General features: G+C 38.6%; 1 protein-coding gene across 1 annotated transcript in view; it reads left to right on the forward strand.

The window, feature by feature from the left end:
- Window positions 1-10,044: 10,044 nt before the first annotated feature.
- LOC148018046 (protein LIKE COV 1-like) overlaps window positions 10,045-21,110 on the forward strand; it is a 41,016-nt gene continuing 29,950 nt past the window's right edge. The window contains exon 1 of the mRNA XM_087661363.1: window positions 10,045-10,440. Coding sequence (XP_087517489.1) covers window positions 10,288-10,440 — 153 coding nt within the window. The 5' untranslated portion in view covers window positions 10,045-10,287. The remainder of the gene's footprint in view (window positions 10,441-21,110) is intronic.

Consider the following 21,110-nt stretch of genomic DNA (forward strand, 5'->3'; position numbering starts at 1 on the left):
ATGATTATAATATATTCACCTTGATAGTAGAGAGGGTCGTGCATTTCTGTACTAGGGACATCCAAGAAACATGACCTCTAGGAAAGTTGAAGACATAGCCAAAGGTGGACTTTCTACTACATGCATGTCTTGTATAATCAGAGTTAGTGTACCCCACAACTCCTATATTCTAGCCACCATAACATATGCACACAGTAGTTGTGCCTTCAAGTACCTCATGATACCCTTCAAGGCATTTCAATGTCATTTGCCAAGTGTAACCATATAGTGTGCCATGACTCCCATTGCAAATTATATGTTAGAACAACTACCCATTGCGGATGCATAAGGGATCTTGTCCATCTCTGCCTTTTGCTTATTAGACTATGGACAATCAACTTGACAAACCTTCACATGAGAAGTAGAGGACAATAGGCTTACCATCCTACATATAAAACTACTCAAGGACTTTCTGGATATACTCATGTGATAGATAAAGGAGCCCCTTAGAGGAGTGATCGCTTATGATGAGCAACCCAAGAATATGCAAGGCTTGTCCCATGTCCTTTATCTCAAAGCTCTTCTTGAGCTGAGTTTTCAAGGTATCTAGCTCATCATGAACTCTCCCAACAATAAGGATATCATCCACATAGAGTACCAAAGTCATAAGGCTATCACCACAAGCCTTCTTCGTGTATAAACACATATCCACAGCACTACAGCTATATCATTGTGAATTTGTAAATGTATCAAACTTGTGGTACCATTCCCTAGGTGCTTGCTTAAGGCCATAAAGGCTCTTTCTCAACTTGCACACTAGGTATACCCTATCTTTTTCCTTAATGCCCTTAGGTTGTTGCATATAAATCCCATTATGCAAGTCCCCATAGAGAAAATCCATCTTTATATCCATCTGATAAAGGTTCAACAACCAATACTAGTGTCAAGTGTAGGGCTGTCATTTTGACCATAGGAGAAAAGACTTCATTGAAGTCAACACCATGTTCCTGCTTGAAACCCTTAGCTACCAATCTGGCCTTATAAGCGGGCTTGAGACATCCATGGATACTTTTCAACTTGTATACCCACTTGCATGGCAATGCCCTTTTGTCACTAGGCAAAGAAACCAAATCCCGCGTATGGCTAGTTTGTAAGGAGTCAAACTCTGACTGCATAGCCTTATCCCATGAGTGACTATCCTCTCTATGCATAGCCTCATCATAAGAGAGAGGCTCACTTGCATTTGTCACTATAACATAATCCATGGAAGGCATAAAGCACTCAAGTTGACATTTAGCTTTAGTAGAGCATTTCAAAATATGCTAATCCTACACAATAGGCGAATCCTGGGCTATGGGAGCATCAACAATTGCAGGTTATCTAGCTGGCTACATGAGCATAAATTGTTGCAGGTTGCCTAGCTGGCTGTACAAGATCAGGAGGTTCCTCTTGAAAGATTATCCTGCATATCTAAACTACCTACTCATGCTGCTTATGCATGTTAATAGAAAACAACATTATGGCTATGGATAACCCGACGAGCGTGTAGATCTCATAGGCGATAGTCCATCTCATTTGCATCCCCATAGTCAAGAAAGATGCATTTTATGGACTTAGGATTTGTCTTATTACGCTTGTCCTTGATAACATGGCAAAATTCCTCACAATAAACGATATGCAAATGAGCATATGATGGAGGTTTCCCAATTCACACCTCCCTTGCAACTTGGCAATCAATAGCAATGCAAGGGAACCTATTAATGAAGTGCACATTAGTAGTAACTCCCTCAATTCAAAAATGTTGTGCTAAGGTTGCTTGGCTAAGCATACTATAGACTCACTCTTGAATTGTCATGTTCATGTATTTAGCAATATCACTTTGGGGAGGGGTGTAAGGGATGGTCAACTGATGCTTAATGCCTTGCTCATCTCAAAACTACTCAAAAGCTCTCAAGACATACTCACCCCCATTATTTGATCATATGCATTTTTAGCCTATACCTAGACTAGTTCTCAAAAAGAGCAAGCCAAAGTTGAAAGGTAGACAAGACATTTGATTTCTGCTTAATAGGGTAAGTCAAACTTATGTAAGCAATCGTCAATGAATGTGACAAAGTATTTTGCAACCTAGTAACTAACAGGGCATGGGACCATATACACTTGAATGAATAAGAGCCAAAGGCTCACCCATGCACTTCATGTTAGACTTCTTATGCATAGTACGTGTCTGCCAGCCATATAAACAATGATCACAAGACTCAAAACGCTTATAGTCAGTAAGCATTTTTATTCCTTTCAAAGATATGTACTCGAGGCGATGATGCCAAAGAGATATATGTGGAATTGCAGCCACAGCCAAAACATGGTCAACTGGCCTATATACAAGTAAGGAAAAGAGAATACTAGACTAAGCATCATGTGCAATAACAAAATGTCCATGGGTCTTTCATGAGGAATCACCAAAAGAGACAACATAGCATGCATCATCCAAGGTGCCAGAGCAGAGCTAAGACTCTTCATGAGAGCTAGTACATGATGTACAACATGAAGAGTAAACATGCTACCTGAACTAGACATCAACAATACTAACTATCTCTAATGCCAAGTCATTATCCAAATGGACAGATCCAGTCATACTGTGATAGGAGTAAAAACACTCTCTATGGGGGTCACATGAAAGGAAGAGGCTACCAGTATGAGATTTTCAGACACATCACGCTACACCACATTAATCTCCTCAATCTTATCACTAGACTTGCTAGGCACAATGCTGTGATCATCATTCTTTTCTTGCACTTTACCCTTGCACTTGTCTTCGTGCATTTTATGGAACAGTGGCCAAATGTGACATGGTTTCCCACAATAATGACAAGTAAGACCAAACTTACAACCAAGGGACTTAGTGTAAGACTATCCACGTGTCCTAGATTGAGACCTTTATGAGTCTCTACCACAACCATTTCTGTCGTGCCAACCTCTCATAGTCAATGATGTGATGCAGGGGAAGCATCTACATTCTTTCTATTCACCTCTTTCATCAAGAGGGCCATCTCAACATCTTGTAATTTCAGTCTATTCTTTGAGGTATTAGTATATAGAGCCGTGTGAAAAGTGTCCCACGAGACTGAGGAAGAGTATCAAGCAGAAATAAAGGATTCAAAGGATCCTTGAACTCAATCTTGCAAAGCTAGATGGTTGATGATGGAGTGAAAATTATTCAAATGTGCAAACATAGAAGTCCCTTCCTTCATGCGAAGGTTCATTAATTGTTTCAGCTAATACATTTGAGATGCAAGACTTTTCTTGTCATAAAGATTCTTAATTTGTTTCCAAAGCTCATATGCAATTTGATTTTCAGTTACAAAATGATTGTGGACTTTCATAGCTCATCTAGTTCAGCCCAATCCTCAGCCATAATGTTTGGGGTTTAGCACCCTCATTTTTTAGTAGTCTAACTTGCAATTTCTATACTAAAACTTTCCATATCTGTGTCTTTCAACTACTTAGGTTATCCCATCTAGTTTTTCAATATTGAAAATAACACTAACATGAGAACCACCAATAATGAGACCAAGCAAGTGCAGAGAAGGGCAAAACATACTGTTGTAATTTCCTACAAATCAGCCCCAAAATCATTGCCAAATCAAGATATAAACAAGAAAGATTGCCAAGGTAGTGAGCTATCCACAAATTGCAATCAATAAACTATTGAGTAGAAGTGACTGCCCTCATGAAGATGGATAGATAAAAAATCATAGGCTACTTTAATAAACTATAGCAATAGGTCAACAACCCACTATGAGGAATCAAGATGAAGAAGCTATGAATAACCAACATTGAAGATTGTCACAAACTGAAGTGTATCAGTAACCATATATGCAATAGGTATAGACATCATGCATAGGGTAGGTCTCAAGAATAAATGAAGAGAACTACTAAATGCATATTCCACCGAGCAAAGCTCAATAGATAATTGAGAATCGTATAAATACCATTGACAACACCTTGAGAGACATAAGTGCCAAATCCAAGCTAAGAGATCAAATCAACCCATGATAGGGTAACTATATCCAATACATATCAAGAGAGCATGTACATGTCACAATACACTCAAGCTCAACTACAAATATCAAGAGTCCTATGTAACATCCAAGTGTTAAGTAGTGGCTCCCATTGGAACACAAGTCGAATGCCAAATGAGCAATGCAAGCTCAACACACTAAGTACATGACATCCGAGCATCCAATGTACATGAAGCATAAGCTTGAAGCATAAAACCCAATATATTCTTCACAAAGCATCCAATATGGATCAAAATGGAGCCTCAAATGTCACCATAGACATGTCCAAGACCATACATAAGTGGCAAGTATGTACATGAGCATATGTTGTACTCAAGAAGCATGTAAGCCTTCAATGCATAAGGTTTTCAAGTCAAATACTTGCTGCCCATTGTATATGCAACAAAGAACCCTACTTCAAATTGAGCAAACAAAGCGCAAACCTATCTAAGAAGCATCTCAAGACGTGTAATTTAAGACGTGCTACCATGTTTAAAGAGTGAATAGTTGAAGCATTCAAGCTTAAAACCAATACTCCAAACTGAGTACCAATGCTAGGGCAGAAGGCAAACAATGCCTACTGAATGCCAAGTGCCACAGGAGCCAGAAGAGGGCTACCAATGTTTGTAGGTGAAGCAAGGAAGGCTAGGACCAAAATAGGTGCAATTCATTCTAATTTTATTGCTAGTCATGCTACTACTAATGATTGCTTTTGAGCACTTACTAGCTTAAGCAAACCTATCCAAGCTTTGGGCAAGCCTTAAGTGGAGGAAACAAGTCGCAATGTATACCTTGGGGTGAAGGATCCATGGTTGCCATTGTTGAAGAGCTTAAGCTTTTCAAATTAGGGCCAAAGTAAACTAAAGGGGAAGAGCTCCTCAATCTTAGTTCTGATACCAATTGAAGGGAGTGAGCCCATACTGGAAACCCGCGAGCAAAGGTAAAAACTATGGTGTAAGAAGCAAGAGAGCAAGAGCAAGAGACACAAGATGTGGGAACTCCGACAATCACAATGTGTAACTGGCCTTCCCTTATTCAAATGTCATTGAAAGAATAAAGAATGAAGTGATAGTAATGGGCGGCCACCACCTATAATGTACATGTATGCGGATACCATCAGTGTAACTAATACACAAGCAGCTAAACACAAGCACCTTTACGCCCAACTATGGTTGTTGTTGTTGGGTAGTTTAACTCCAGTAGTTTATGCAAAGATTGCCAAGATTATCACAATGGTAATAGGTCAATTTAAACTGATTACATTGTACATTGAGATTTGTATTTTGAAAATTGACCTTGGGTACTCTGGCTTGTTGGTGCGTAGCGTCTCTGAGTGTAGAATTGGGTGGACAAGGAGGTGAAGTAGCACTTGAATGAAAAGGAATGAAAGGATTTTGTGGATTGCAATTATGATATGAAAATGATTCTGAGTAGAGTGTTATGTGTAGACGATGTGTGCAATAGCTTGGAATTCCTTTTTAGCATTGCACATGTGGCGTATAATAGCTTGAAAAGAGGAAGGCTTAAGTGAATGAAGTTTACCTTGTATACTTGATAGAAGTTTGTCTTCGTATTTTTGTTAGAGTGCATCTTCTAAAAATTCTTAAAGCATTCGTAAGGACAGATGTACGAAACTACATTGTTACCTTCTTGCCATGAAATATTAGCCCAATTTCTTCAAGCATTGAGATGGAATTGAGGGGGTAGGAAAGGATCCTTGGAATGCATCCCATATAAAAGGATGCGCAACACTTTGGTGGAGTACATTCCACCATAAAGATGCTTTAACAGACAGATAATTAGTGGCACACTTGAGCTTATCCTTCTCGAAAAAGGATCCTTGATCAAAATAATCATTAGACTAGCTAAACCATGATAAAACAATCTAGTTGTCTTTCTTACCATCAAATTTTATAATTTAGAAGCGAACGTGTTTCGCCTTCTGATGTGTTGTGCATCAAAGACACCACAAAGAATGCGCCTAATGCAGTCATCTCCATCTTGAAAAAACTAGCTTTGTTGCCCTTCCTGTTCTATTTGTGAAGGACATGAGTAACTTTACCAAGTTGTGATTCAAGGTATCAATTTGTTCCTAAAGGATAATCTGCAAAAGAGGAGATTCATCATTCATTTCTTGAGGATGCAAAGGCTTTGCCATCTTCAAGGAATAATATGCTTGTTGCAAAAATATAAGCATGAATGAATTTGCAAATGAATGTGGCATATAAACAAGATTTGAGAGCAATAACAATATTTAAAATATCCTTCGAACAAGTCGTAGCAAAGGAACATGAGTTTTATGACAATTGGCTACTCAAGTTCTTAACAAATAACTCTTCATGTGTGGACCCAAAAAAAGAAAACTACATCTATGCAAAAACAACCATCAAGGTAGCCCACAACACAAGAGGCTCTATGTAGGAACAAAGCCGTGGTGATCTGTTATTTTCAACATTGGTTAAGCAGGAACAATCGGCTAAAGAAACCTTACTGCATATTAAAACAAGACTTCAGTGTACCCATACAAAAAGAATGCTTTAGGAGAGAAAGGTGTGTGAAGGCTTGATGTAATAAGAATCTTAATGGAGAGGGGTATTATGTAATGCCCCTCCCCCCTATCAAATAGAATTGATTAAATTTGGGCTTCTAGTCAAGTTGGGTGTTCGTCTCTTCTCTTTAGCTCTTGGCCAATCTTTCTTGGTTTATAAATATGTATTTAGGTTATATTGACTGATAGAAAGTGAATAAAAGCTAATGCCTACACCCTTGCTGAGTTGTGGGTCATTCTTCTTGGTAGAACATATTACAACTGGAACAACCACTGCACCCAACTTTCAAAATAATATTACAATTAATTGTATGACTATGGATATTGACAAAAATTTATTGTATGCTTGCACCTTTCACTTGATTTGCATGTCTCTTTGCTTTTTCTTTTGCCACCTTTATTCATCTTTGGCAAATTGCTTTCTTGTTTTACCACCTTTCCATTTTACAATTAACATTATTCCCTGCAGTAACGTACTTGTCACTTTATTATAGAAGGTGGGAGGTAACGCTTGGTAGTCCTCTAGGGTCTATCCTAGCTATTACCATCCACACTCCATAGGAATAATCACTTGACTAGGTGGCCCTAGATCTACCTCATAGTGAAGCACTTGGCCTTAACTCATGAGGGTCGACTTGAAGATTCCTTGAGACCTAATAGTGTTTAACAACATTATAGGGCTTAGTCAAGGTGATCACATTGTAATCCATTGAGGCTGAGAGTAGGTCAATCGCTGCACTTTTGATTCATACTGAGTAAGAGATGAGGGGAAGTTGAGCTTGACCCCTATTCCCATATGGCAAAATCTCATCTCTATTCCCCTAAAACAGCTATAAAGCATTTACTAATACAATATCTTATTTTTTATTGACATATAATAGTGGTATCTTTTATTCAAAAATTTCCTCTAATAATTTAGTATTAACTAGGTCATGCTAATGTAGTTGCTTATGTACTTAGTGTAGATATGTTAACAAAGTTGCATTTTTGGTTTTGATAAAATTAAGCAAGTATATTATGCAAGAATTTAGGGTCCAAAATGGAATTCACTTATGCTTTCCACAGAGAAAGCAATGGCTAGACCAAAACAACCAATAGGACCATTCTTGATCCTATGCCATATATTGACCAACTAATTGGGACAATCTTATAGTTTGCTCACTCTACATTTAGGTCTATTGACACGTCATGTTTTGAGATAGTTTGTGGTAAGTTATTGCATATCCCTATGACTATCATAGCTACTAATCTTCAAGTAAGCAAATGCTCTAGTAACATTTCGTATTAACATTTTAGAAGAGGTCACTGACAAAATCAAACAATCTCAACTTAGATATGTTGTTCAAGCCAATAGCAAGTGTAAGGCTCTTACATTCAAAGAATGTGATTTGGTATAGCTTTGTATTAAAAAGAGAATATTAAAGTCCATAAAAATGTATCCATAGATTAAATGTAGCTTCGAGATATTATAAACCTACAAGGCAATGCTTGGGCCCTTATTTTCATGGTGGATGTGAATATTTGCCACTTGAGACAACACATATTTATTGCCATTTTTTATATATATTGGGGTTTATGTTTTTAGTTTTTCCTCACTAATTTAGTGCATATTCCCATCATGAGGCAACATTACCATATGAATGATCACTCGTACTATTTTGTTTTGTTTTTAATCAGCCAATGACAATTGCTTTTTAATCCCTAGACAATATTATGATGTTTTAACTTGTTTACTTTTATAAAAATAATATGTTATTTGCTATATTTATTTTGTGATTATTATTATTATTTTATAACTTTTATATTATGGGCTTATGGCATGATAATTAATTTTGTAAGGTTAGAAGTATGGTTTAGGCCTTAGCAATTAGTAGAGAAAGCAAGGCTTTTAAGTTAAAAAAAGAAAAAGGCAAATTCTCTTCATTATTTTGCGTACAAAAAGCAATCTAATTCCCTAAATACATGAATTAGGGAGGTGCTCACTCATGCATGGGAAGATTCGGTACAATCTCGTGTCATGCACTCGTCTCTTGCTTTTTTGTGCGTTCTCTCAAATTTTAGTTGATTTGATGTATGGGGAAGGAGGATAACACATCTGAAGCTTTGAGGACTCTCGTCCCCTTTCTTTCAACCAAGTCTTTAGTGTAAAAGTGCTCATTTGAAATCACTATTTTGAAACACCACCCTTTTTTTGTTGTTTTTTGAGGGGGGGGGGGGGGGGGATCTTATGAGGGTAAATTTGAATTTTTGATGCATTGATTAAACTAGAATGTATCAATTCATTTTTCAATGCAACAAGAACATACTTGGGCCAAAATAGTGCATTGAAAGAGCGCTTTGTTAAAATCAATCATAGCTTGGCAAATTTTAAATTGTCACTAGCACATTTACTCATAAAAACCATGATGGTTCGTAAGTTCATGTATGATTATGAGTGCATCTATCCTAAGGATTGTCAGCTTTTTGACATAGTTGTCAACCCATGGCTCCATGTAGGCTCAAGAATCCTTTTGTCCTCTTGGGGTCTATTCCTTTTGTACTACCTTGATCAAGCTTGAGTAAACGTTCACTTTTTCACCTTAGGTGAAAACTATATTCAATTAGGGCAAATAACCAAAGTCTCATTTCTTGCCTAACCAAGCCTTGGTAAATCTCCACCTTTTCAACTCACATGTAAACAATACGATACTCAAATTTCTATCTTGGATTTTTACCTAATTGTTGCCGTAATGTTTGCACCCATTGAAACAATGCCAGTTTTCGGTTATTTGATTGATAAGAATATGAAAAATATACAAAATTACAAAAGGTCCTAGTGTCAGTCACATAAAATGGCCAGCAACAAGAGGTCAAGTGTGGGGTGGATGATGTAAACTTTATCCATTTCATACTATGGCTTTCTTTTGCTAGAAATATGGAAGATTGGTTTTTCTATTGTGTGCGAGTGGAAAAACTTTAGACAAACAAGGGTGCATGAGCATGCTCAAAAGCATTGCCCTTTTGCCATTAGCATTGTATTGTAAAAGTAGATCACGTAACACAAATTAATTAGGGGTAAGTTTTAAAAAGTCGTCGCTATATTATTTGGTTATACACATTCTCTCCTAAAAGTGTGCAAGTTAACTCAAAAGTTAAGTCGGGATGATTTTTCAAAGAAGAATAACCTTGTCAATGTACCATAGTAGTAACGGATGCTTGTTAGTAATAACTTACGCCCTAACAGGCAATGCTCACAAACTATGCGCCCTTAAGAGGTGAAGATATATATATATATATATATATATATATATATATATATATATATATATGTATGTATGTATGTATGTATGTATGTATGTATTCACAAAGGGAAAGGGACAAAGATGTGCTCCCTATGTAAAGCAAGAAGAGCTGGGTCAAAGCATGTGAGTGCCACAGTGGATCATACAGCCTACCTACCCCATCAGATTCAGATTCAAAAAAAGAGGGAATGAGACCTTTTCTTTACTGGAAATTTAAAAATAATAAATCAGGCACTTCAGGCTATTGGGCTGCTGTTGTTGGGTTGTTTGATGTACTGATGTACTGTGCATCCAGAATGTTTCCCCTTTCCCTGATGTAGAGAGAGAGAGAGAGAGAGGGAGGGAGGGAGCTGCCTTCTCTCACCCGGCTTTGTTTCTTTCTGAATTAAGCTCATCCTCCACCAATATTTGGCCATCGATGATGGTGGACGACGATAAGCCCCTGGCCCCTTCCTCCTCTCCTTTGGGATCCAGGCTCGCCTCTGCAGATCGACAGCTCTTGATGCCGGCTTCTGAAGATCCAGAAGACCCCCTCAAGCCCGGGCCTTCCTGTAACGGTGCAGGACACGAGGTAATGCGTCAAAGACTTCCCACGTGAAGAAGATTGCTTTGAGTGATTTTTAATGTTCAGAAGAGCATTCTGTCTCTTCCGTTAGAGCAAAAAATTACACAGAATAATAATCTGTCTGTTCTGTCTTTCACGCCCTTGAAAACCTTTATTTAAATTTTGCAGTGTGTTGACATCAGAATTCATAATAATAACAAATAAATTAAAAAACAAGAAACAAAGCGTCCTTTCAACTGGAAATTCTGCAATGTATTACAGTAGAGTTAATTGTAGTAGTCTTAATGAGGAGGAAAAGAAGAATAAGAAGCAGCAGCAGCAGAAGGTATCTCATGCCAGGAACTTTCAAGAGCTTTTCAGTTCTTATCATGTGTACTTCTAGGGGAGCTTTCTTTTGTAATATCTAGGGGAGTCTGTAGCGCTTTGCAGTCGATCAGTAGTCTACTGCTGCTTGGAATGAGTGCTAGTTCATTTACCAGGAGAATAATCGATTGTATTGAATGAAAAAGTCTAAACTTTGGCAGGTGCTAAGCTTTGGTACCTCAGAGGGGAAACCTACTCCACCTGAAGTTCTTCACCCATCCTCTACTTTCTTAGGGTGGTTGTCTTCAACTAGTCATCTCTTCTACTGATACCCACGATCTTCAGGTACCACCTAGATTGGGACCTCGAAGGTTCAGCCGTGACTTAGTGACAAGGCCTTCATATTTCTTCCAACATGGATGCATGGAGCTACAGGCTTCTCTCCCGAGGTTGAGTTTCGGGTTCTTGAGTTCACTCAGTCTGCTGTTATTTCTTGTAGGTTCCCTTTCCGGTGAAAATCTTGGATCTTAGGGATCATCTACATCTTCTTTCTCCTCTTCTCTTCTTGCCTTGGTCACTTGGTCAGTATGGAGCCACGTCCCGAGATCGAGTACATGCATATCCTTATGGTTCTCGGCACCACACAAAGTCTGACATTCCTCCTATGCCTTGCATGTTTTCATCATCTTTGTACTAGGGCGCTTGGGCAAGTGAACAATTTTCCCACAAGGGACACCGTCCAAGTGGCACCTGCTGCATAAGCATTGCATCTCCATCTCTCTTTTCTCTTGTTCCCCTTTTTGGGTGTGAGAGGGGGTGTTGAGAAACCCTTCATCCTTCACCCGCAATTTGCGTTTTGCATTTGGGGTTTGCGTTTAGGGTTTGCAATCCTAAAAAGGGGCGCCATTCTAGACCGACTGTACCTATTTATAAGCCACTCTCTCATTCATTCCTCAGGCTGATTCATTCAGTCCGTCACCCCTTCTCTCCAGCCTCTCCACTACCCTCACACCCCTTCAAGAGGACATTGCGGTTTGTGGTTCGTGGCTGTCTTCATCATCTTCCTTGTGCTATGGCACCCTTGGTCCCTTATATTACATTCACTCCATGATTCGGAACTTCATCATTCCATTCATCAGAGTTTCTTCTCTCTTCTCTTCCCTTCTCCATGTTTGCCGAGTTCACTCCGTGTTCCTCCCCGTAAACCCTACTCTCGCGCTGGTGTGTCATCTTTTGACACTGCCAAGTCCTTTTCTCAATCTGAAGAAGCGGATCCCTTCATCCCTTGGACTTCTCCTTCATCGGAGGATCAAAGTTGGAGTTTGAGAAAGAGGATGACTTGGTGGAGGAGTTTGTATACAATTGCTACTTTTTTTTCTTCTCTTCTTCCATGAGACTGCTAACTCCTTGTAGTCCTTGTGCAAGTGGCACTTTGTACCACAATGATAACATTGGGCCTTCGACTTCTTCTTCTTCTTCTTGTCACCCCTCTCTAAAGCTGTAAAGGCCTCATTGGAACCTCCATAATGAGATGGAAGCCTCCCTTGTAAACCCAAAGATGCCTCATTCTCAAGGGAGCTTGTAGAGTACTGTCCCTATAAGATGCGCCTTTGGAAGGGTAGACTGCATGTGTCGAAGCTGGTCCTGTATCTATGTAACACAGAGCAAAAATGAGTGTATGGTGTCCTTAGACTCAAACTTCATCTGTTGAAGCTGCCCATAAAGGGTCACTGCATGCATGGTGGAAGGTGCCTCGTACATTTGAAGCTTCGACCATACTTCCGGATGTCTTGCAGGGGGTAACTACCAATGAAACTTTTTTAGAAATACATTGAAGAAGAGCAGAATAGGCACACACATCATCCATATCCCATGTAAGCTCAGCTTCCTCATGGTTGTCCTCATCAAAATCTTTAGGAAGTGGAAAAGAACGGAGAATAGCTCTACAAACAATATACCATAGCCGCTTTTGCACAAACCATGCTTTTATGACAGCACAACACTCCATGTTAGATAGTCAGGTCCATGTAAACTTATCATCTTTAGAAGTGCGTGGAGGAGCCATATGGAGAGGATGAGAAGAGAAGATAGAAGGGAGACAGAGAAAGAAGACAACCAATCAAACAACAAAGACTCTGCACAAAAATAGAGTTCACAGGCAGTATTCATAGGCTGATCACAAAAACACAATGTTGCAAGTACCAAAATCTACAAGAAAACAGTTAGAAGATGCCGCCTAGTAGTGAAGAAGTGTCAAATGTTGAAAATGCAGGAAATTTGAGTAAAAACAGCAGGTGATAGGAGTATAGGGGTGTTAGAGGCAGTCAGGTGGGCGCAGCCTGAAATGCAAATCCGGGGAGGGCTGATGTCAGCTGACTCTGCAGTAAATGCAGCAAATAGAGAAAAAGTAGAGGAAAATTTGCACAATGGACAGTAGCAAACAGTCGTGTGATTAGGAAAGGAAGGGGAAGACTTGAAATCAGGAGAGAAATCGTAGGAGGAACCTAGATCTTGCAATTTGATACCATGTTAGAAGTGGTGCAGCAATGGAAGCATAGACAAGTGCTGGAATAAACAGCTGAATGCAAAACAGAAGAACATTGCAAAAGAAGATAACTCAAAGATGTGCTTAGAAATGGAATCCATATACCTAACATGAGACAATTGCATACAACAGCGAGTCACTGACTGCATGGGCATCGGCATCGACTTCTCTGTCCAATAGAAAGTCCACCTGATGAACGATGATGATGATGACTGAAAAGGAGGAGGAGGAGCATCAGAATAAATAGACACAAAATAGGCCATAAACAATAGCTAGTTGGCTAGCATTAAATGTTGTGCGATTGGGATATAAATTCCACAAATAAATCACTACAATTATGCCTAAAATAACGATAATGTGCCTAGGTCTAACATGCATGCACAGACTCATGCATGAGCTGAGAGTTGACAATCCTGCTAATAGCAAGACACTTGGAAGGTTGTGTGGCAAGTGTTTTGAGACTTGTCTCTTCCCTATGGCCCTCCTTTTTGGACTAAGTACTATTAAGAATAAAGATAACAAATTTAGTAAGCACTATCAAAACATAAAGCTTACTATTTTTAGAATGTCATCACTATTTTTTAGAGCTTGTATTTTTTGGCCAATCCGAGCCTCCCTAAATTTGGGAACATCCTCTTCCCGTAGGTATTTTCTCCCTATATGGATGTCATGTCAAAGCTCTTTACAAGTATATTATAAAAAAAATACTTAAATCTTTATACAAGTTTCCTATGTAAAGATACGTGTATTTTAAGCTTTCAGCCTATATATATACACATTGTATAAATATTTCATGATCATGTGATCTTGTTGATTGTAATCATTTATTTTGGCGGATCTAGCCCACAATTCAAGGCATTAATTTTGTAATGTGCCTGCCTATCTGTTGTCCAAGCACGTTTTAGCGGTCCATCGAGAAACGAATTTAAGCGTCGCTGCTCAGCACTCCCATGGAATGTTCCGGGGTTTGTCGCCTAGGGTTTTCCGGGTCTATCTCGCAACGGAACGTTCGTGGCCAAACCCACTAGGATCGACTTGAAATCTGGGTTCCTAGTGGTCAAGGTCTCTTGACAGCATTCTAGCGTCGGGTCCTGGACATTCTACTTTACGCAGAGATACCCAAGCCAAAGCAGACCCATACCATACTTAGTTCAAAGAGAATGGGAAACGAGAGGGATGCACTGCTCAATCTCTCTGCCCGTAGAGCATAGTCCCATTCCGGTTCCCTAAAACGGCATGAATCGGGTTCTATCCTAACAATACCTAAAGGTCGAACGATGGTAAGACCTTGTGAGAAGCCTTCTAGTTCTCTGGGACCACCTTGCTGTAGGATGGACTCGTTGGGAGTTCTGCCTATCCGCTTCCCTTGATAGCTTTAGTTTTCTAATTACGTCTTACCACATTTACGTGCGACACTTAAAATCAGCTTCCTTAACTAAGCCTTTTAGGGAACATTGTTCGTTTGCATAATTTATAGCACAAATACGAATACAGAGCAACAATCCTTTTGACAACAAGTTCCTTAACTTATTTTCCAGTTAATCTTTGTCTCTTGCCTATACAGGAGAATTATGTATTCTATATATCCCTTCTGTCCAACAGAAGTACCCGGTCCAAATCACATGGTACCATAATTTCCATCTAGTATCTAGAATAGGATCTTCCAACGCCCCAAACGTTGGGCTCATGGCAATCTACAACTCTATTCTAGACTAGACAAGGGGTGTCCAAAGCTCCATTGGCCCCAAGCGGCTTAGAAGTGAGACATAACTTCCGTGGTTGGCCTTTTCACCAGTCAACCTTCGGCCCGTGAATCGAGTAGTGCTCTCTCGGGTTGAGCGCGGTGTGACCTTGTATATGATCCACCCGCGCAAAATATCCTTCCTTAATTAATCCATTAAAGAATCAAGCACAATCCAAGCAATCAGCCTAATATCATCTTCCAAGAAAACATTCCCAGGGCAACTTGTCATCACAAATCTCTGCCATGCATTTACCATCAAACACAAGCACTTGGAATAATCATCTAATCATATCCCAACAATCATTTTAATATAAGAGCATTTAGGGCGTTATTTGATCAATCAACAAAAAACAATGGTATCCTTTTCCAACATTGCAAGAATAGTCGCGATAACCTTTTCATCGCGTATTTGCTCTCCCCCTTGGGATCAGGAGCGGTTCTATGTAAAATTTACTTAACACACCCTTCTTTCGGTTGAGGCATATGTTACGGTTTCAAAATACTGTACAAGACATAAGTCCTATTAATCACTTACATTGATTGATAACCTAGCCTTCTTCCCAACAAGTAAAAGCATCGGACTTTCCTTCGACTTGGGTTTCTTAATCCTTGAGCTCTTCGCTTGCCCTAGAGTTATTCTTGCATCTAGCCCAACCCCGAATAGGATTGATAAACATAGTCACTATCGGCAGATCTCAATGTATCGTAGTTTTAATCCCAATGATTTTTGTTTGTACTAGCTATGCACAACTTCGTAATCCCAATAAACTAATAGTTCGTGATATTAGCAAGACTTTAATGGAAGATTAATTTGTGTACCATCAATGTATGTTTCATATAATCTTTCCCATGTATGCACCATGCATGTAGTCTTGGTAGTTTTAAGAATATCTTAGCCATGTGCAGGCATGAAAAGAAATACGTAGGATGGGCTATTAAAGAGTTGAAGACATATGGTTTGATGGCTGCAAATAAAGGTATTTGAGGGCTGGTTAATATTGATACAGTGGCTGAAATTTCAGTAGCAATTGATGCTGAAAACAGGACAGAAAAAGAGGTATGATTTTTGTTGCGTAGCACTGGGATGCAATGATTGTATTCGGATACAAGGGTTTGTGCGAACCTCAATGCATCATATGAATAAATCTATGCATGGTCATCTATGGTTACGGAAAGAATTTCCTAAAATCCCTTGCCAGTTCATTAACTATTGAAAAATAATATCGGTTTCTTATTTAAAATGAACTCATGCACATGGCAAGGTGATATAACCTATGTCCTAATGAATAGCGGGGATGGCAATTAATACCTGGATATTCGGATATGAATTATCCATACCCGATGTATTCGTATTCGCAAAAATGCCTTGGCCAGTGGCTTCGTTGTTGGATGCGGGATTACGATTGGTGTGTGTCTCCCTTCGTTTGGGGGCCATACTTTCGGCTTATAAATCTCTCTCTCTCTCTCTCTCTCTCTCTCGTGTTGGCGAGGTAGCGTGCTGGCGTGATTATTCTCTATTGCAAAGGGGGTTTAACTCGTGGAAAAAGGGAATAAGTTGCGGGGAAGGGACGGAGCGTGTGGTCATCCTCTAAGGAGGGGAAGGGAGGAATCTCCCAAAACCTTCCCTCTCTCTCTCCCCCTCTTCTTCTTCTTTTCTCTCTCCCTTCTCTTCTTCTTCTTCTCTCGCTCTCTCTTTACGCCCTCTCTCTCTCTCTCTCTCCCCCTCTTCTTCTCTTCTATTCTCTTCTCTCTTCCTCTTCTTCTTCTTCTTCTTCTTCTTCTCTCTCTACTCACCTCTCTTCTTTCTCTCCCTCTTTCTCTCTCTCTCTCACGGCCAGCAGCAGATTGAGGCCCCTCCCCTTTTCTCTTATGATGGGGGGATTTATATAGGTGTTTGGGTGGGGGAGAAAGTAACACGCGTGTGCTCCTCCCCATTGTGGTTATCGTCCACGTCGTCATCGCCTTCATCGTCGTCTCCATCTTCCACCGCCACGTCGTCAACTTCCTGTCAACCTCATCGGCATCGCCTAGTTTACGTCGTTATCCTCTATTGTCAGCGGCTTCTTTTTCCTTTATTTCCCCTCTCGCCACCTGTTGGCGACGATAAGGGGGGAAAGAGTAGTTAAAATAAAATTCAAAAACTTAATTTGTTTTGGGAGGGGTGGGGTGGGTTCTCTTACGGGCTATGCGGAGGTTTTACAAATTCTTTCTATGTGCAAGCTTGACCCTAATATGCTTGAGTTCTAGTTTCATAGGGGCCCAATTGGATCATATAAGTGGAAGTATTCACTATCTTTCCTTAACCATTCATCATTGACAAGCTCAAAATATGTTTTTTAATATTTAGTAAGTACAAAGAAAATAAGTTTAATAAATTATTATTGGCTCATTCATTAGGTGGACGTTAAGTTGGCCTTCTTGAATGACATTTTACTATCAGAGTGCAACGAATACGGAAGAATATGGGCAAGACTAAAAGACAATGAACACGAGAAAAGAGGGAGAGAGAAAATAGATAGAAAAACACAAAAAACTATAGTCAATGAATGTTGAAATGAAAAAGGCAAATATACAAGCAGGTTGTTGAAGTATCTTCTCGAGCCGGTCTCACTCTTCACCTAAAATCAAGTGAGATGGGTAGATAGGTAGCCAACTATAAATAGTTGAGAATATGTCGATGAAATAAGTAGAGTGGCTATCAAATTGGCCGATCAGCTGAAAAAGCTATCAATCAGCTATAAATGCAATTGATTTACATAAAATAATACCTAATAATGAGGATCAACTGCGGTTTGCCACATGGCACTATCCTTGCTTGATAAAAGGTGCTTGTACATGGTGACTGTTGAAAATGCCCAAAACGTGACAAGAAAATGCGTAGCTATGTGTCACAGAGACGTAAAATTTTGAGATTTTGTAATCTTGTTGATAACATTTGATTAAGTTATTAATCAAATGTATAAGGTTGTTTGAGCACATGCGATGCACCTAGCATATATTCTATAGTAACAGGTTGAAGGACCCTGAGGATGCAGTGCGTGTCAAAGGTATCAAATTTGACCCTAGGACAGTTGTTTGACCAATAAGTGTCAATGGCGACACTAGAAACTAGCATTAATTAAATTATTAATGTCAGTCTAAGGGAAATGGGCTAGTCAATTTAATTATGGATAGTCAAAATTAGTTTTGGGTAGGGTTAGAATGATTGAATTTAATTTTCAGAAATATTGAATTTTGAAAATCAATTAAATGATTGGATAATGGTGGAAAATTAGTTTAGAAAGTTGCCACATGGTAAAAATGCCATGTAAAAATGAAAAATGCCATTCAAAATTGCCTCTATCTTTTTAGGATCAATGCGAATAAGTATTCAATCTGGGTTTGGAAAAATTCACTCTTGTCAGGGTTAGCATATAATTAATTCTCTTTCAACAATTTGAAAACTAAAGATAGATGTTTACAATGTTTATTCTCATTCTTACTGAAAACCAATATATCATCAAAGAAATAAATCACACAATTCTGATACTTCAAAAATATACAATTTATCATACGACTGAATGTAGCTAGTGTATTGGTCAATCCGAAAGGTATAACACAAAATTCATAATGACTAAATTGAGTTCTAAATGCAGCTTTAAAAATATTAAGTGTATCCAAGCGTACTTGATGATATTGAGATTTGAGATCTATCTTGCTAAAAACAGTGGCCCCTTGTAGTTTATCCATGAGGTCGTCTATCCTAGGGATCAGATATCTATTTTTAACAGTGATTTTGTTTAGGGCATGATAGTCAATGCACATCTTATATGTATTATTTTTTTTCTTAACTAATTGGACAAGTGCACCAAAAAGAGAACTACTGGGTCTAATGAGTCCTCGATTTAACAGTTCCTCAACTTGTATTTGGATTTCTTTTTGTTTAATTTGATTGTGTCTATAAGCTGTTTTACGTGGTGGTTAAAAACTTGGAATTAAATCTATTTTATGGTCTTTACGACGTGTAGGTGGTAAACTAGGTGGTAAATCAACAGCAAAACGATTATTAATTTTTAAAAAAATTGTGCATGCCTAAGATATATATGATTTTTCTTAGCTTCAATTTTATTCACCCATACTAAATATGATTTACTACATTTTCTCAATGCACATTTAGCTTGTGTGTGATTAAGCAGTGAAAAATTATCAAAGGTGTGCAATCTATGTAATATGATTTGGCTTTCGTTAAAATGAATTTTCATGGAATGTGTGGAATAATCTATGTCAGGGTTATATTTGTGATGCTAAGGTACTCCTAAAATAATATTACTAGCTTGCAAAGACACAATTAAGAAATTTCTACATTCAACATAATTACTGATTTTAATCTCTAAATTATGCACTTCTTGTGTATCATTGTATCTAGTACCTAAGAATGCAGCCTTTATGTGATAATGAGTTGGAATAGTAGATAAATTTAATTTTTTCACCAACTTTGCGGAAATAAAATCATGCGTGCTTTCATGATCATGTAAAATAATTTTTTCTTGACCATGCACAGAATATTTCATTGTTAATAACGAATGAGGATTTGACATACTTGGTAAAGTATCTGAAGCATCACCGATATCATTATTATCTTCAGTGAAGTTTGACATATCTTCATGGTCCTTGTCATCAGTTGCTCCCAAGTGATTGATTTGAACAGCTTACTTCTTGAACTGACTGTTCGTTGTTAAGTGTCCAAACCGATGATACTTGTAGTAAACCATAAGCTTTGCTTTGGAGACATTATTAGTAAGGGTTGGAAGATTAGGTATATTGGGATTTGGTTGGAGTGAAGGCTTAGGATTTGAATTACTTGTAGTAAACCATAAGCTTTGCTTTGGAGACATTGTTAGTAAGGGCTGGAAGATTGGGTATATTGGGATTTTGTTGGAATGAAGACTTAGGGTTTGAATTTGTATTTGATGATAAAGCAAGAGGTCGAGTTTAGAGTTTACGGAAAGAAGAAGGAGCGAAGCGATTTTGATTGAATCTTCGAAAGTTAGAATTCAATTGCTTTATTTCAAAGTTACCATTAACAAAAAATTGTTGTGGTTGCTTTTCTCGTTCACGAATTTTTTTCTTTGCTTCATGCGTTAAAGAAATCACATGCTCCAAAGTCTTTGGCTTGAACATATTCACTTCTGTATAGAAGTGACCAAGCAAACCGGACATATACTTGCGCTTGTGGGTCGCCTCAAGAATATCTTCAAGCATTCAAAGTTGAAGTAAGGCACTTCAGAAACGCTTAGTGTATTGCAGGATGGATTCACAATCTCTTTGTTGCAGGAGATTTCACTGTTTGATGGCTTTCTCATGGAATTGAGATGGAAGAAAATAATGCAAAAAATTCTTTCGAAAGGCTTCCCAAGTAGAGGAATAATTAACACTCTTGTGGATAACAGTCTACCATAATAATGCTTTGTCTGCTAGATGGTTAGTGACGCATTTAAGTTTATCTTTTTTAGTATATTACTGTTCATGAAAATAGTTGCCAAACTGACTAATGAAAGCAAGAACAAATTTGCCATTACGTTGCCCATTAAAAGTGTGGAATTTAAAATTTCTTTTACTTATCTTGGCCTCTTTTCTAAAAGCCTGTGCATCGAGTGTCGCATCAATAGTACGTCGAATGATATCTTCAGGTTGCGCTCTGGCTTAATTGACAGTGGATTGTTGAAGTATAGCCAGTTGTACTTGCAAGTTTTAACGTTTCCTTCGCTCTTCTTGAAGCTGCATCATGATTAAATCCAATTTCTGTTCCATAGTCGGCTTTGACAAATCACCTTCGCCCATAAAATCGTCTATATTATGATCCGACATCTTGGATTTGATTGAAGATCCGTCGCTTATCCTCTAGTCACGTGTGAATAAGATTACCACGAACTTGCTTTGTTTATTAGTATGCCTTTGCTTTTTCGATTTTTGCTTTTCTCGAGTACGACAATTAAAAACGGTCTTTTTCTAAGCAAAATAGTCTTGCGCATAGATTGTGTGTGACAGCCTACTTGCTGTAAATCCGTTCAGCTAGGTTACAGGTGGAAACAGGAGCTTACTGAA

This window comes from Lygodium microphyllum, chromosome 21 (assembly GCF_053477565.2).
Source record: "Lygodium microphyllum isolate KBCC chromosome 21, Lygodium_microphyllum_v1.1.10, whole genome shotgun sequence".
Classification (NCBI taxonomy): Eukaryota; Viridiplantae; Streptophyta; class Polypodiopsida; order Schizaeales; family Lygodiaceae; genus Lygodium; species Lygodium microphyllum.